General features: G+C 44.3%; 2 protein-coding genes across 12 annotated transcripts in view; one reads left to right on the plus strand and one right to left on the minus strand.

Moving 5' to 3' along the window:
- The window catches only part of PACC1 (proton activated chloride channel 1), a 94,391-nt gene extending 91,049 nt beyond the window's left edge, over nt 1-3,342 (plus strand). For all 10 annotated transcript variants that reach the window (XM_030499998.1, XM_030499997.1, XM_030499995.1 and 7 more), the window contains one exon: nt 566-3,342. In XM_030499998.1, the coding sequence (XP_030355858.1) occupies nt 566-727 (162 nt within the window). In that variant the 3' untranslated portion in view covers nt 728-3,342. The remainder of the gene's footprint in view (nt 1-565) is intronic.
- PPP2R5A (protein phosphatase 2 regulatory subunit B'alpha) overlaps nt 2,336-17,760 on the minus strand; it is a 46,849-nt gene continuing 31,424 nt past the window's right edge. The window contains exons 5-13 of one of the 2 annotated variants that reach the window (XM_030499990.2): nt 16,772-16,902; nt 16,624-16,683; nt 15,281-15,389; nt 12,783-12,836; nt 7,964-8,014; nt 7,009-7,128; nt 6,798-6,925; nt 4,542-4,643; nt 2,336-3,560 (exon numbers count right to left, since the gene is read on the minus strand). In XM_030499990.2, the coding sequence (XP_030355850.1) occupies nt 3,428-3,560; nt 4,542-4,643; nt 6,798-6,925; nt 7,009-7,128; nt 7,964-8,014; nt 12,783-12,836; nt 15,281-15,389; nt 16,624-16,683; nt 16,772-16,902 (888 nt within the window). In that variant the 3' untranslated portion in view covers nt 2,336-3,427. The remainder of the gene's footprint in view (nt 3,561-4,541; nt 4,644-6,797; nt 6,926-7,008; nt 7,129-7,963; nt 8,015-12,782; nt 12,837-15,280; nt 15,390-16,623; nt 16,684-16,771; nt 16,903-17,760) is intronic. The other variant, XM_030499991.1, reaches the window with a different exon arrangement.

Consider the following 17,760-nt stretch of genomic DNA (forward strand, 5'->3'; position numbering starts at 1 on the left):
ACACCACGCTCGTGCTGGCCGTTGGAGCTGCAGACTCCATGGCACATCCCAAAGCTGTGTGCCACTTCTTCACTGCTGCCTAAGCTGAGCTCTGCTGGCACCACCTCGGATCGTACACGTCATCCTTGGGCCTAGAGGTGTGAGAGAATCACAAACTATGAACAAACGTAACTACTCTTGAGCCAAATGTAATTAGAAACATCAAATATTAGTGAGTCTGCAGAAGGAGATGCTGCTGTCAAAGGCTGGTTTAGTGCTACACTGCTGCTTTGTGCTTTGTCTTCTGGAAGAGCTTTAATGTTGCTATTTCTTTACAAAAAGCAAGCAATTAATTTAAATCTATAATCTTAAAATTACCTATGTAACTAAAGTTTTAAATTCACGATCCTTATATAGCCTAAAAGGAATCTTGCAGCTGGTACAGTGCGTCTTCTTCCTGATGGAAGGAATTGGAAAACCATGGCATGAGGTGTGTGGCATAAAGGAATATGCTGCAGAACACAGCAGTAGGTATATAATAGATGCTGAGTCAGGTGAGAGGAATAACGTTTTCCATCTCTTTCAGATTGTCACAGCAAACCCCTGGAACATGATTGCTCTCCTCTGTGGTATCTTCCTGGCTCTGTTCAAGGCAGCGGACTTTGCGAAGTTAAGTGTGAAGTGGATGATCAAAATCCGAAAGAGACATCTGAAGAGGAGTCATCAAGTAAGGAACCACATAAACTGAGCCCCCGCAGGCTGCCCTTGAACTGCTCACAGCAGAAGGGATAGAGAATAACTGGAATAAACTTCAATCAGCAATTCCAGCTGCGGAGCAGGTATGTTTGCTTCCAGAAGAGCCACGGCTGGAGGAGCAGCCTCAGGAACTGGCCTCTCAACTTCAGAAAGGGGCTTAACTCTAGGACAGGTCTAACCAACTCACGCTTTTCTAGTCCAAATTTAACAAGTGTACCTCAGGCTATGGGGGACCAGGAGGGAAGGAGAGAATTCAGCCACGGGCAGAAAAATCTGTGGTTAAGGTTTTAAAAGAGGGGCAGTGTTTGAATGTGTCTCAGCACCAATGAGCATTCAAGTGCTGCAGGAGCTGTGTTTTGCAGCTGCTCCCCTCACACAGTTACTGCTGTGACCGGGTTTAGTGGAAGGTAAAGCACTCAACAGCAGTCTGGCCTCCCCTCTCCAAAGTGTGTGTTCTAACAAAATACACTGGAATTCTAGTACGTGGTGGTTTTGATTCCAAGTAGAGTGACTTTAATATTAAAAAAGTACTTCCAAGAAGATCCTGTGTGCATTCTTTGAAAGCACCTGTGCTCAGATGCAGCTTCACAGCTGCTCCAGGCAGGAGAAGTACTGCAGGAGGATGAGGTGAGGAACAAAAACCTGTTCCTGATGTGTCCAGCTCAAAGGGAACTCGAGCAGCTCCGTCCTTGGCCATGCGAGCAGAGGGTGGATTTCCAAGTCCGGCCCAGGCTGTTGCTCTTCCCTCTTTCCCCCAGTCTTTGCTGAGGAAGTGAAAAGGTCTTTCAGGAGCCGGGCAGTTGGCTGTGCTCCTGCACCACCCAGGCAGTGTGTGCTCACGAACCGTGCTGGTGGCAGGGCTGCTGCTTCCTTGCAAGTCCCTCCATTGTCTGGATGCCCAGCTCAGACCTGTGGAGCCTGCAGGGCAGCAGGGCCTGTGGTGTGTTTGCTCCAAAGGCTTTGGTGCAAGGAGAGGCGCATGCCAAGTCCTGTTCTGCTGCTTCCATCCTCTACTAACAGAGTATTAATACAGCAGTAAGCATATCAAAAGTACCCCCCCTTTTCCTTTTGGCCTTTGAAGGAAGCATTTGGGAACAAATGCTTAAACTGAAACAGGGGAAGTTCAGGTTAGATCTAAGGCAGAAGCTCTTCCCTGTGAGGGTGCTGAGGCGCTGGCACAGGGTGCCCAGAGAAGCTGTGGCTGCCCCATCCCTGGCAGTGTTCAAGGCCAGGTTGGACACAGGGGCTTGGAGCAACCTGCTCTAGTGTGAGGTGTCCCTGCCCGTGGCAGGGGGTTGGAACTGGATGATCTTAAGGTCCTTTCCAACCCAAACCATTCCGTGATTCTATGATTCTGTAAGATCTTCTACTTTCAGCTGATTTCCAGAGGAAATCATGGCAGTGCACTGACCAAACACAGCTAAACAAGGGAGCAACAACAAAGCCACCCTCCTCACCACACCTGAAACCCAGCAGCCTTCACCTCCTTCCACCACTCCTGCCACAGATCGTTCAGAGACTTGGGTGGTTAAAAGGTGGTTTGTAAAAGCCCTTCTAATTCTCCTGGTCTTTGTGAACACAAAGATGTGATGTACAGCACTAAATACAAACATAAAGACTTTATTGAATGCTGCTCAATTCCCCAAAGGTCTTTCATTACAAAAGTTTTCCACACAACTGCAATTGAAGAGATTGGAATGGTACTCTGATAAAAGATGTGAAAAATACTTGATCAAGTAAACAGACAAGACTTCTATTGTCAGCTTTCCACTGGTAAGAAACAGACTGCATTTTCTTGAAAGAAAACAAGGAACTATTTATTGACATCCTTCCCTCCTTACTAAAGTATTAATAATCCCAATTTTGGTCTCATTCTTCAGTCCATGAGATGCTAAATCTAATGCAGAGACATCCCCGAGCACCACTCCGCAGGGCATCCTCGGGCTGGTGAGGAGCATCATTGATGGGCTCTAGGGGAAGCTCCATTCTCGGCTGTAGCAGGAGGAAATCTCTAAGCAGCCCAGGGCCAGGAGGCAGCAAGAACGGGGTGGAGGCACTCGCCAAGGGGTAGCTTAGACACACGGAGCACCCAACCTGTTGGAGTTGACTTTCCCTCCTTACCTTGCCTCGTTCTAACACGAGCATTAGATAAATCTAGATCCCAATCCAGTCAGGACTTCCAGGACAGCGCCGTATCCCAGTTCCTCCTGCTGCTGCCAGGGGCACATACCGAGTATCTCGAGTTACTGGTAACGTACCTTGGTTTTATTTGAGAAAATACAGCACAACTAGAAGCCTTTTCTATCATCTTAACCAAAGTATGCAGCGATGTGAAAAGCACATAGAAAACAAGGAAAAATGTGTACAGAGCAAACTCTACCACCTATGTGCAACACAATCAGAAATTCAAGTCATAATTCTCACCACTCCCGTAAGAATTTCACTCATTAAAGGATGCTAATTCAGGCCTAGGAAACGTTGGAGGTGACAGGATACCGATAATCAGACAGGTTTACAATATGCTGTGGTATGACATCACTCAACTGCTGTATTGAAATTCAGATCTTTACATTTGCCAGAGGGAAATAAAAGTGGCTGCTGCTGTTACACTGATGAGGTTTCTCTTGCAAATCCTTACGTATTTCAAAAGGGTACAAAAAGTGTGTGTCTGCCGGGCAGCGGCGCTCGGCTGTTACTTGGCACTTGTGCTGTGTGCGTTGAGCACGGGGTGGGTGCTGTTCTGCTTCTCTGCCATCGCCTTCTTCAGCTTTAACTCCTCCAGCTTTCTCCACAGCTCTTCACGTTCCAACTCTTTCTTTTTCTCTCTGCAAAGAGCGAGGTATCAGTTTCACATGTGTCTGGAGTGTGATGTGGAGACACAGTCACTTAAAAACCACAGTTTACATCTCATAGACTCATAGACTGGTTTGGGTTGGAAAGGACTTTAAAGCTCATCCAGCTCCAGCCCCCTGCCATGGGCAGGGACACCTTCCACTAGAGCAGGTTGCTCCGAGCCCCTGTGTCCAACCTGGCCTTGAACACTGCCAGGGATGGGGCAGCCACAGCTTCTCTGGGCACCCTGTGCCAGCGCCTCAGCACCCTCACAGGGAAGAGCTTCTGCCTTAGATCTAACCTGAACTTCCCCTGATTCAGTTTGAACCCATCACCCCTTGCCCTATTGCTGCAGTCCCTGATGTAGAGTCCCTCTCCAGCATCCTTGTAGGCCCATAATTCCTCCTGTTCTTCTCCAAAGCTATTTTTAGTGGCAATTACAGTTTCCTCTGTTAAAAAGTGAGTGCACGAACTGGTAACCATTAGTGGCAAAACTCTAATTTTGCTTCAGCAAACCCAGAGAACTGCTATCATGTGGCTCTGCACAGACGGCTGCGAGCCTAAGGAGGTTCTTTACATGCAAGCAAGTGAAGGGACTACACATCTCGGGGAGAGCAGCACAGCTACTGCCAGGGCACAGCACATGCTGCCTCGGCTGGCCTAGGACACCCTGCACCCCACAGGGCGAGGGAGGAGTTTGAGCTATGAGGTATTCTCCAGCTCAGGCTTTTTCAGACACCCCCCAGAGCAGCAGCCCCAGCACCAGGCAGCCCCTCACAGCAGCAGCTCTATCAGCCAAACCTGGTTTGACCCCTCAGGAGAGTGGGGGCTCCCTGCCCCACTGCAGGACAAGCTGGGCCCTACCTGCTGCAACCTCCCACTGCTGGGCAGTTCCACTACAGAACCCCCCCAGCCACACCAGGTAAGCTCTTTCTTGTCATCAACACATGTTTGGAAGAAGAACTGGTCGATACCTTTGTCTTTCTGCCTTGTATGAGCTTGTAAGTTCATCGAAAAGCTTGCCATTCATTTCCATCAGGGTTTTCAGCACGTTGTACACCAGCGCCACGATGGTGCTGGAACAGAAGGAACACGAGCATTAGCGTGACTCAACACAAGCCTCACTTCAGTAAACAAGTGCTCAGTTTCTTTTTTGGACGCTGAGCTTCCTATTGAAGATTCTACTGAAAGATCAGTGAATTTGTGAAACAAAATCCTCAACTATCATTTCCTCTGAAAATCAATAAATGGCACATTGAAACATGCTCCGAAATGGCTGTTTAACCTTAAAATCCTGATTCTTGTCATTGCACAGGGTATAATTATCAGCGCTGTGGCTGTGCTATGAAGCCATTCAATTACGTTAACATTTAAACCAAGTTTTAACAACAGTTTTATAGTACTTGAGTAACAAAAATGTGAGAGTCGAGGGAAAAATATCAAACTCCTTCTGGCCAGCAGCATCGAGCCTGGGCAGAGGGACACAGCAGCGGAACCACAGGCACGTGGTTCCAGCCAGTCTCTAAAAGCTCTACTGAAGGGTTTCTGGGCGCCAGGGAGCTCTGCTAATGCATGCTCCATTAAAGAATCGACTGGTGACCATCGGATGCTGGTTCCCAGTTCCTTCCTTTCCTTAACAAACTAAACAGCTTGAGCAGTAGTGGCTGTGTCTTGCATGGCTGTCCCTATTTGACCTTGGGTATTACTCTTGTCTTGTGCAAGCATTTGCGTTTCAGTAAATTATCTTCAATATTGTGGTGTTTCTCTCCTTTAAACCTGCTCAATTATACAAAGAGATGCAAAACCAGCATGAAATGGAACATGAAGAAGGTGCTCGGCATTAAGCTTATCACTGATGATAAGAGAAAGGAGTCTTCCCATCTTTTCCCTCACCAGCAGTTCACCTGCACTCAGCAGCATTGATTGCAAGGCTGTGGAGCAGGGAAGCCTTGAGAATGAGTGAAGGAACCACCTAAGGAAGCAGCCAGAGGTCCTGGTTTGCCTTTTCAATGCGCTCTGTCCACTGTGGCACTATGAAACCTCCCGGCTGCACATCAGAGGCCTCACCCTCATTCAGAGCACACCTCTGAGCCCAGCCTCACACCTTTGCTGGCTTGGCTTTCTCTGAACACTGGCTTTCACGTGGTTTGAAGACAAAACTCACTCAGGGTGTTGGCCTTCTGAGAAGAAAAGCTTGATTTTGAGCCAGCAGCTAAGGCCATATCAGACAGACAGTTTGAGCCTGTTTTGCTGCCCTCCAAACCAGTTCAAACCCCAAACTTTCTTCCCCAAACTTCCTCAGTCCTCAAGATACACAATGATCCTGCATCTCCCACCTCCTTCATAAAGAGCAACTTCATCTGCAGTCAGGAAAAGAGGGACATCCTTCACATTTGGTGAGATCCCAAGTATTATCAATGCTCCAAGAACTAGTTCTCTACAATTTATATTCAGGCCCAGCTGATACCTCTGCGACTGGACACACCACCTAGATAGATCCAGAATGATTTCAGAGCCTCCAAGGGCTTAAAGCAGGACACCAGGTTCACTGTGGAGTTGTGGGAGGACCTGCCTACCCTGGCTTTTGCCTGTATGAGCTTTACCTCCTGCAAATGGACTTGCAACTCAATTCCGGATGCTGGACATAAGCAAAGTTGCTCTTTAGTATTTCAGTGGGATTACTGCTTCTGTCAAACACGATATAAAATTACTAGTATTTAACTTCTGGCATTAAATGTAAGGTGAAGTAGTCACTCATTTCTCACTACCACCCTCTATAGTGGTAGGCATTGCTCTGTTCTTGAGAGTATCTTGTGCCCTTCTTATCCCACTGGGCAGCAATAACGTCTTATGGAGACACTGACAGGGGTTTGTTGAGCTGAAGTAGGAAAGGACAGCAAAGCATAAACACAGCAGAAGCATCCTTTGGGGATGATTTTGGTCTAAGTAATATTAATTTGCATTTTTCATTAAGCTGTAGGATGAAATGTGATTACAGGATGAAGAGCAGCATCCCATTTCCTCATACTTTCCCAGTAAATTCCAGGTCTCCATCATAACATGGCACAACAGTGACCACGTGCTATTGCCAAAAACATTTAGCACCCATAATCTCCCTGAGCTCATCTGATTTAAGTCAAAACGAAGTCACATTTACAAGCTTCTGATCCAAACCTGACCCAGCAGACAACTGATCTATGGTACCAGAGCTGCAGTTAAATGTTACATACGGATTCCAGTGTTCTTTGGAAATCTTGTACAAACTGCCAAACATAATGGGTAGAATTTTATCAATGTTCTCCTCGATCAGGCTAAGGATATATTCATTATTCCAGAAGTACAAAGCTCTTTCCGCAACCTGAAACACAAAGTTTAGGGGTCAAAAAAAGAGAATTCCTACAAGTTTGGGGTTTTTTTTTCCCTTTTAATATTCTTTTTTACCTGAAAATGGGAACTTGACACACACTTGGATATTTGCTTAAATAAAGGCTCTTCTATTTTTTTGAACTGCGTCGGTTCTATTACATCTAAGATTTCTTCAATTTCACCTAAAAACATGACCTGTTGGTATGAAAGAAATACATCAAAAAGCGTGAGAGTGTTTTATATCACCTCTGCAAACAGAACCAAGCCAAACAGCTCATACATCAACTCAGGAATCCTGCCAGGAACGCTGTATGTAACTGTGTGTGTCAGCCAGCCAAGGGCTCCGTGCAGCCTGCAAGAGCAGCATTTGATTTCTTCGAGCATGGCTGCAGGGATTTCTGTCACCAGAGCTCTCCAAAGGGGCTTAGGAAGTGAGAAATAGTTAATTCCAGGTTTAAATTACAACCAGCACCAGGGTGGGTGGCACAGGAACACTCACAGGAAGAGGGACAATGGCATAAAGGGACCCTGCTCTTAAGGAGCTGTCAGGGGGTGGGATCTAGTGGCATAAATCAAACTCCTGATCTTCAAACTCATTTTGACTACATAGAAGAAAGAAAAGATGAATTTCCAACACCATTTAAAGTTATTTTTGTACTATGGAAAAAGAACATAAGCATCTTCACCAGACGCTTGCTATCTCAAGTGCTACATCAGTGTCACGTTGCAAGTGACTACCTCCAACCTGGGCTGTACCTAATAAGAGACTTCTCACCTCAAAATAGTTTCTCGATACGATATCTTTATTAGAGCACAACTCCCAACATGGTTTAACATGGGAACCCCACGGTAAGAACAGGCAGACAAAATGCCTGCACTGAGTTAACATGACAAAGCACCCCAAGAAGCTCCAGGAAGCGCAGGACTGCTGCAGGGTCTCCTGGAAAGCAGAGCAGAGGTACCTGCCCCTGCGCCGCTACCCTGCACAACAGCAGGCACCACACCGCCACAAACAAGAGACAAAACCAACCTCCTTCTGACTGCACGTTTTTGGCCAGAATTTGAGCAGTCCTCTGATTACCTATATTAAAAACACAAACAAGTTAAAGCAGAACAAGTTTCTATTACATACTTGAGAAGATTTAAACAAAACAAAAGAACACCCCAAAGTAGTTTGTTTTTCCTCTTTTCCTTACCCAGAGGTTACATGAAAACTGAATACAGCTAAATGTAGCTCCACTGAAATCAAATACTGTGCTGTCTCATCTAATATTCATCTGGTCTAGATTATCAGAGTAATTTAGACCTTTATCACTTCACAGGTCTTTGATTATCTGGTCACACTCAGCTCCCATCCCCTCAGGCTGGAGCACCTCCCGTATGGAGACAGGCTGAGAACATTGGGGCTGTTCAGCCTGGAGAAGAGAAGCTGCGTGGAGACCTCAGAGCAGCTTCCAGTGTCTGAAGGGGGCTACAAGGATGCTGGAGAGGGACTCTTCATCAGGGACTGGAGCGACAGGACAAGGGGTGATGGGTTCAAACTGAAACAGGGGAAGTTCAGGTTAGATCTAAGGCAGAAGCTCTTCCCTGTGAGGGTGCTGAGGCGCTGGCACAGGGTGCCCAGAGAAGCTGTGGCTGCCCCATCCCTGGCAGTGTTCAAGCCAGGTTGGACACAGGGGCTTGGAGCAACCTGCTCTAGTGTGAGGTGCCCCTGCCCGTGGCAGGGGGTTGGAACTGGATGATCTTAAGATCCTTTCCAACCCAAACCATTCTGTGGTTTTATGATTCTGCACATATTGACATGATCCTGGTAACACTGGATTAAAAAACCCCATGCATTTAACTCTCCTGTAGCTAGATTTCCCATAATATCTTTTGCCTTCCCTTGTCTATGCTTTGGGGAACCCCTATCCTGGCATCAAGGCTTGAAGCCTGAGCACAAGCGGTATATGCTGACTGCACTGCAGGGGAGCCATTGGTCTCCACCACTTCCTCTGCTCTTCTGGAATGTGAAATATTAAGGACTGAAAACTAAAAAGAAAAGATATGAACTTACACAGAAAATAGATTTCAGTATCTATGTTGGAAACTGTCTTACACAGGACTGGAAAAAAACCTTTGGGAAGCTGAATTAGAAAGCACAGCCCCAGGAGGAGCAGGGGGGAGCACAACAAACAGAGGCTGGGGGCCTGTCTCCTAGAAACAAACATCTGACGTGGCATCTAAATGACAAAATTAATGCTGGCTAAAAAAAGAAGGCTGTAACTCTATGTTTCAGAAGCAGAAACGTTCTCAGGGCCTTAGAAACATTCACTGGAAGCAACGGCCTCTCTCTCTGTGATACAACACCTAATTGATCATATCCAGCTAGAAAACTTCCTCAACTATTAGAATGCTGGAGCAACTCCCATATGGAGCCAGGCTGAGAACATTGGGGCTGTTCAGCCTGGAGAAGAGAAGCTGCGTGGAGACCTCAGAGCAGCTTCCAGTGTCTGAAGGGGGCTACAAGGATGCTGGAGAGGGACTCTGCATCAGGGACTGGAGCGACAGGACAAGGGGTGATGGGTTCAAACTGAAACAGGGGAAGTTCAGGTTGGATCTAAGGCAGAAGCTCTTCCCTGTGAGGGTGCTGAGGCGCTGGCACAGGGTGCCCAGAGAAGCTGTGGCTGCCCCATCCCTGGCAGTGTTCAAGGCCAGGTTGGACACAGGGGCTTGGAGCAACCTGCTCTAGTGTGAGGTGTCCCTGCCCGTGGCAGGGGTTGGAGCTGGATGAGCTTTAAGGTCCTTTCCAGCCCAAACCAGGCTGGGATTTGGCTTTTGCCATGTTGATTTTTCCCCAGCGCCCCCGATGGCCGCTCTGTTCACAACCCTGTGTGCTGTACGAGCAGCTTTCCAGAGCCGAGCCTGGACCAGGCAGCTCTACCCAGCTGGCTGCATGGCGCAGGCAGCTGCAGCACCAACACCAGCGCCAGATGCAGGAGCAATCAGCTGCCATGGGTGACAGCTTTGCCTTTGTCTGAGAAGGGGAGGAGACATGTGAAGCTCCCCCATTGCACTGCCATTACCTTACGGGGCAATCCTTCACTCATTCACTTCTATAAATGAATCACATTTGCTTCTCTGGATTCATGATCTGAAGCAGTCTATGTAAATACACTTTAAACCTAGGGCCATTACACTGTTGGTTAGCTGGAAACAGAATGACTCTGTGATATACTACTGAGATTTTGTGTTTTTCAAGAACAAACCCCAACATTTACAGGTATCATAGCTCATTCTGCCAACACCTTCCCCCTTACAATGAAAGCGAGCCAAAAAATTTCAGACAAGCACCTTTGCCAAAGAAAGGCTGTGAGAACCCACCAAACACCCCCAAGTGGAACATGAATCTACTGCTCTTGAAAGCATAAAACTGAGATAGCTGGAAGAGTCCAGTTTCCAGCACTATTCTTGTTATTGTAAGAGCGCTGGATATACTTTGCTACAGAGACTCATATTCTCAACTTGATAAAGGAATAATATGATCAGAGTATAAGAGGGCAGACCTCAACAAGATACTTATTCCATGCTCCTCAGAGAGAACATCAGCTTCTAGCTTGACTATGCCTTCATATTGAAAAGCTTATATATGCTCATTTATGTTCAAAGATCGTATTCAAAGGAACATTCGACATGAATGCAGAGCTGAGATCTTGCTGCTCGTACTACACAAAACTCTTCAGTTTAATATTCTTTCCTGAGCTCACAAAGTGACTTACACCAGTAGGCACTGCTTAGAAATCTTATGTACAAGAACCACACGGTTAGCCTGATTTCTTCAACGTAAAGGCCACTGCACTGAGCGGGGTTAGGTAACTCTTCTTGTCAAAAAACAGGAGTTTGCTTCTCTGCAAACATCAGGACTGACCTAAGGCAGCCTCCCATAGCTACAAGAGCTTACACTGAATGTCCTCTAAATTGACCCAGAGTGACAATCGCTGCCAGAAAAATAACGGGAAGGTACTTGTGGAGGCAGCCTGCTGATGGGGTTCTTAAAATATTACTTGACCTAAAGCCAAAGAAAAAATTTCAGATGCTATCTCATCAGTTGCCCCAAGATGTAACATTGACTTTTCAAGCATTTCGGGAAGTTTCAGAGCTTTGCCTTCTTATCTTAGCAACTTTTATTCCTTTATAAAGCCAGTTTTGCTGTATGCTCAGAGTAATGACCAAAGCAAGCACAGGCAGTGACTCTGCAGTGAGTTAACCTTCCCTGTTCTGAACTTATCTTTACTGATCAAGAGGCAGCCAGAACCATCTATATCATCCAGATGGAGCCCCGGAATTGCACCATGGCACTCCTATTTCAAAAGCCCTGCCTTCTTCACTGCCAAAGCTTGGGCTTGGATCCTGCATCACAGCTCTGTGAATTCAGATCAGTTCATTCAATCTCACAGGTCTCCATGTAATACTACCCATTTTCTGCTCACGTCAGCTCTCAAGATGCTTGGGTGGTTTTATCACTTGGCTTAAGGCTCACACAATTCCTTTCTTCTTGCCCTATCCAACAAAATAAGCTTATTGATCAGTACAGCTGGCAACGCTGCAGTGCAGGGGGAAAGAAAGTGCTTCCAGGAGACAAGGCACATTTACAGTCAGGTCAGCCACCTTCCACCACCTACAGAATAACTTTTCTGATGAGGAACACCAATACTTAATACATGTAGGGATAGGAAGAGAGGCAACCACTTTAAACTGAAAGAGGGTGGATTTAAATTAGATCTAAGGCAGAAGCTCTTCCCTGTGAGGGTGCTGAGGTGCTGGCACAGGGTGCCCAGAGAAGCTGTGGCTGCCCCATCCCTGGCAGTGTTCAAGGCCAGGTTGGACACAGGGGCTTGGAGCAACCTGCTCTAGTGGAAGGTGTCCCTGCCCATGGCAGGCAGGTTGGAACTGGATGAGCTTTAAGGTTCTTTCCAACCCAAACCATTCTATGGTTAAGTGGCTGTGCAGAAAACAAGCTTTCACTGCAATCCCAGTGCAGATCCACACTGTTCCCACTAAACTGTTCATCTTTTTTTTTTCTTTACAGAAAAATTTAGATTTTGCATAAGCTTTTCATTTTCCTGTTACAAAAAAGGTCTTAAATATCAACTTATCAAAGGATTTAAACATCAACATACCCCTAATGGAAAGATTTCCAAGTGCCCAACTAAACTCAGTTTCTGTTCTGACATCAGCCTGTGTCCCCATGAGCTGCTGCACTGCCCCGAGCCTGTGCTCTTCTTTACAGGCATTGCCAAAGCCCCAGCACAGAGAAGTGCTGAAACCCCTTTGAGCTGTCCTGTCACTGTGGATCACAGAGATTCAGCCTGGCAAGAGCCTGAAGCACCTGTACAGCTGCTGAGAGGTGCCCCAGGAACTGAAGGGACAGAACAGGAACACTGAGAATTTCAGAGCCCTTCCTGCCTAAATAAAGTGTTGTTATTCTTTCCAACTCTTATTTTGGGATTGTTTATTCCCTAAAATATTTCAGCTTTATGCAGTGGCTAGGCACAAGCCACCAGCACCAAAAATACTGGGATTCTAGTTGTTACCAGGAGGGAAGACAGTTGTTACGGGCTTTCTCAGATGAGGTGATTTGCAGGATACCAGTGGTTTGAACTTTGAGTTACATTTGTGCCCTATCTTGGTCACGGGTTAAGAGGTAACTGCCCTTTCAAACCCTGTTCTAGATTTAAAAATACCCCCCAAATGCCTCTGGCTCGTGAAGGCAGCACAGACAGTACTGCTCTACAACTCCAGCAACTTGCACTGCAATACTTAGTTGAAATTAAAAATAGAAAACCATCCAACTGAAAAAACACACTTACAGGCTCTGTTAAAGTTGTATCTTTTTCCAGGAACTGTACAACACAATAGGCGAGCTAGAAAGGAAGGTAGATGATTATTTAGTTTAAACCGACACTGTTTAGACATCGCAGCATAACTGAGTATCACAACTTATAATGGAAGCACTTCAGATCGGGGCAAGGGGGGACCCAACCCAAACCCCACCACACAGTCATTTCGAGTTCTTCCAAACTAAACAGAACAGCAATTAAAGCAGCAAGATATACAGGCCTGCTCTATCTTACTAAAGCTTCCTGCATACCAAAAACCTTCCCTTTTTTTCTTTCCCCTCCCTCCCTCCCCCCAGCCTGGAAGAAAATTACTTTTAAGCTTGACAGATATTTCCCTAACTCAAATCCAGGATCCAGACAGACTTTCCCTCAACGTATTATGTTAAATATATACAGTAAGATGTATTTCCTGTATTAACATTACAAAACTATAATTTCAAACATCTACACAGAGGTAAAAAAGGTGATATTTTCAGTCAAAAAAGAAAGTTTTATAACAGGTTTGACTGAGCACACACTGCTCAAGTACTAGACATGTCCAGCATACAACATTCAGCAGTGAGATTACAGGCAAAAGCATTTGCAGGTGTTGCATGGCCACATGAGATGAGGCAGCTGAGCAGCCTGTCCCCAGCAATGGCCAGCAACAAACACCCATGAAGAGTGTCTGAAGCAGGGGAAGCAAAACGTCATCAAGTCCCCAGCGTGCTCTCCCAGCCTTTAGTGAGTCCTGCCCAGGAAAGTCTTCTTAGGCCAAAGTGTGGTATTTTATGTTACCTGATTACTTGTTGTTTAGTTACTCAGCACATAATCAACTAACTAAACAACTATACATCTGCCCAGTACAGAAACCATGCAAAAATCCTATTACTAAAGTAGTTACAATGCCAGATTCCACTAAGGCTGATTTTAAGAAGTCACAGGTTTTTCATCTCACAGTATAAAGCAAAGATTATGGACATGTGCTACACTTACATTTCAATACTTCAGATGCTTGAATTCAAGCATCACCTTTCTCTCCTTTTTTTAATCTGTTATCCCAAAGCTGATAATTACAATTCTGTAATTACCACAGGTCTAATTTATTTCTGTTACCCTTAGGCTAAGGATGTATACGTGTAGCTTCAACAAATAAGAAATGTCACACCTTAATCTCATAAAATCCCATTACACATATTGTGCGGTAATGCTCTATTCACAGACACAAAGACTTCAGCTTAATTCAACTTTATGGCTTTAACTTTTAAGAATAGGCTAAACCTGTCCTGTACAAAGCAACCAGACCACCCCTGACTGCTAAGCTGATGTGATGCTGGTCTCCACCTCCAGGATAATACAAAACCAGAAACACCCAGTGCTGAAACTGCACGTGGCAATAGTGCTTTATGAAGGGAGGGGGAAGAGCCTGGTCAGCAAACCAAATGCTACTTTGGGGTCCACAGTACAGCTGAATTAATAGGAGTCTTTCAGGTAGTGATGAACATTCGTGATGTTAAACATCTCACAGCAAAGAGGCCAGCTTGCTGTACTGATCTGCCAGGGAGAGGACCTTTGGCAAGCCACTGGTGCCTTCCGTATCACTGACTCACTCCATGGAGCAGCCTACTGCACGGCAATAAGCCACAAAGACAAGTGATTTAATTAACTTAAAACTTTATAGGAGAATCAGGAATTAACTTGAGCTCTGACTCAATCCTGTTGGTAACTCTACAGTCATAATGACTTTGCTTTAATTAGGAACTCATTTCCTTATATCATTAGTCTATAAGGAGCTGTATTAGTGAGCTAAGTTAACAAAGCAAGTTTTTAATTAGCCACAGCAGAATTGCAAGTCTGCATCGAATGGATTCAATACTCAAGTGCCATATGTCTGGAAAGGACACACATTATTCCTCAAATAAAAAGCTGAATGTCTGTGCAAAGTATAAGAATGGAAGTCAAATGAACTGCAGCATTCTGACAGTGTGTCAGGATCTACATAATTTCTAGCTGGATTGATCCAGAGAGCTATTGGGCATTTCTGCCGTTTATATCCAACATTCTCCTCCCCTCTCTGTCACTGGTATGGTTTTAGCAATACAAAAGCACTTCTGAAGTATGTACCTGGCCATCCTCAAGGTTCCTTTATGCACGGCATTTAGGTTACATAAAGGATGTGACTACAGCACAGGGTCCTGGGATTAAATGAAGCTTAAAGTGTGACGAGACCAGCAAGCAAGAAAGCTTCTCACTTCAGCTGACATGACTTTGACTCACTGGTACATTCTTTCACTTTTAATATATGCTAAATATTATCTCAAAATTAACATTTAGACATAAGATCTCTAAGATTATTTCTTTTAAGAGTGACTGAATTTGCAAATATTTTGGAATATTGACAGAACAACACATCCTGCTTTAGATTTCCTTAGTTTCAAATGCAAATACAAAGAACCCCCACCAACTCTTAAGAATAGGCAAAAGCTTACCTGTGCATGAAACAAAGCTAATCCCTTTGCAGTATGCATGGGAATCAGAACTTTCATAAGGAACTGTTTGTGTTCTGCTTTCAGTGGCAGTGCAAAGCCATTGATAATACTGAAAACATGAATAAGCAGGGTTTATTTTTTATGACAATCTATTTCTCCCAGCAAGTCAAGAATTTATATAAATTCGAGAGACGCCCCATTTCTAAACCTGGTTATTTTGAAGCCATAAACCAGCTCTACATATGCATAACCTTTAAAGTGTTGGTCTCATGAGAGTTTAGACTTTTGGTGGGAATACTTAAGAACCACAGCAGGAGTCAAATAATACTTGTTAGATGAGCTGAAGCATTTTGATTGTGACCTTGACTAAGTAAAACCATCCACAGTACGCCTTGCTGTCTAACTGTAAAGCTTAGACAGATGCGTGAGGAAGCTGATCCATTCCACCCACAATCACACGCCACTTGCAGAGAAAGAGACATTGTGGCATATGTTTTGGAACTATTTTAACAGAGCAGTTTGAGACTATTGAACAACCCTCCCCTCCAAAAGCAACATTAAAAAGTTCTCATTGCTTCAGTAAACTTGTTTTGAAGAGTTGATCAGTTGTAGAACAGACAAAAGTCCTTTGGGAAGAGGTTGGGGTTTCTCTTCCCCCTACATTCTAGCTAACGCTGAGAAAACAATGGCATTCCTTTCATTTGGTTTTCGTGACAGTTTGCTCCACAGTAGCTTCACAATGGTTGGATTTTCAGTTGGACCAAGTAATATTTATAAAGTTTTCTACTGTAAAATGTGTGTGACAGTTTTGGAAAAACAGTAAAACATTGTCATAAAAAACCTTCAAAGTTAAAAATTATATTAGTGAAATAATGTCAAAAAAAAAGACAACTCAACTCCCCCCTCAGCACTTACAAGGCTTTCCTGAATAGAATTTGAAGAAAACCAGCCTGCTGAAGATTAAAGCATTTCATTCAGCACGAGGGCAAAAGTTAACATTCATTTTTGGAATCCAAGAACAAGGGGAGTTGGAACTGGATGATCTTAAGGTCCTTTCCAACCCTAACTATTCTATGATTCTGTATAAGACAAGGAAGAGTAGATATTCCTGACAAACAAGGAGCCTTGAGAAATATTTTGCCAGTCATCTGTAAAACTTGCACCAAAACAGAATAATTTATACTCTACCTTCACTTGATATTCACACGGTAACCCAGACAGTATTAGATCAGTGACTGCACTTCATTACTCGTTACTGTAGTATTTCTCTTCCCCTCCATTCCCAAAGCAAGCAAGCAGAAGCAAACACCCACAACATTTTATATTTGTCAGATCAAACTTACCTTCCTAATATCTCGAGAAGTTCAGCAACACCATTGAAGTGCTCTGTTTCATATATAAACCTGTTACAAAAACAGACATCAAAACAGAGGATCAGAGATCCCAAAGATAAAATATTCCTCAACCTAGTCACACACACACAGAGCATACCTGAGGAAAATGTTGTTGATCTGTTTCCTGATGAATGCTCTTAAACCAAGGAATTTCCCATAGATTCTATGAAGAACTGTCTTTAGGAAATCACGTTCTCGTGGGTCTTCGCTATCGAAGAGCTCCAACAACTTGAAAAATGAAATTGAAAGGTATTACTTCTGAAGGACTTCAATTTTGTTATGTTATAACCAATTCAAGTATTAACTTTCATTTACAAGTTGGCATTAGAAGAATCTAAATCAGTTTAACTGAAGATCATTTTTAGGTCAACATTATATCTTCAAAATTAGATTTTTAGTAAAGCTGCTTATTAAAAAAATAAAGAAACCAGCAGCTTCATTCCCTTCAGAAGCCTGTATACAACAGACAAAGCAATTCCAACAACTATCACACTATCAAAAGGAAAATTAAATTGTAAGAATTAGATTATCAAACCTTAAGGTAAGTGGTTTACACTTGGTCTTAAAGAAATCAAAGTGAACCAAGTCTGTGTCAGTTACAATTTCTTAATCAAAATCCTGTACAGCTCATCTCAAAAAGCTACTTGTTGTCTTGAAGGTTAAGCAAAAGCATTCCCATACACAAAATGTCACAATTAATAATAGGGAAGGGGTCATAAAAGAAGCGTAAGATACATAACTATTAACCAATTCTCTGCTAATACAAACTAAATGCCACAAGCAGCTAGGAAGATTTCCCACCCATTTGTTTCTTGTAGAAAGTTTGCCAAGGAAAGACCATACTCCCTTGAAGACATCAAAAGATGTTCCCATCCCAGTACAGACCATTATTGTAGTGATTTTATTTCCCCTGCAGGTCCAAGTAAGAGCGTGTTCAGAAACACTACCTGCACTACACAGGTCAGTAACTTATCTCAAGCAGTCCTCAGCCTCTGCTCAGTCCGGGTCTGTGGGCTCAGGTATGCCTACAGCAAGCAGCACAAGGGACTGGAAAGAGCTGTTCAGGAACTTTGTTCAGGCTCATTC

Source organism: Strigops habroptila, chromosome 10 (assembly GCF_004027225.2).
Source record: "Strigops habroptila isolate Jane chromosome 10, bStrHab1.2.pri, whole genome shotgun sequence".
NCBI classification, from domain to species: domain Eukaryota; kingdom Metazoa; phylum Chordata; class Aves; order Psittaciformes; family Psittacidae; genus Strigops; species Strigops habroptila.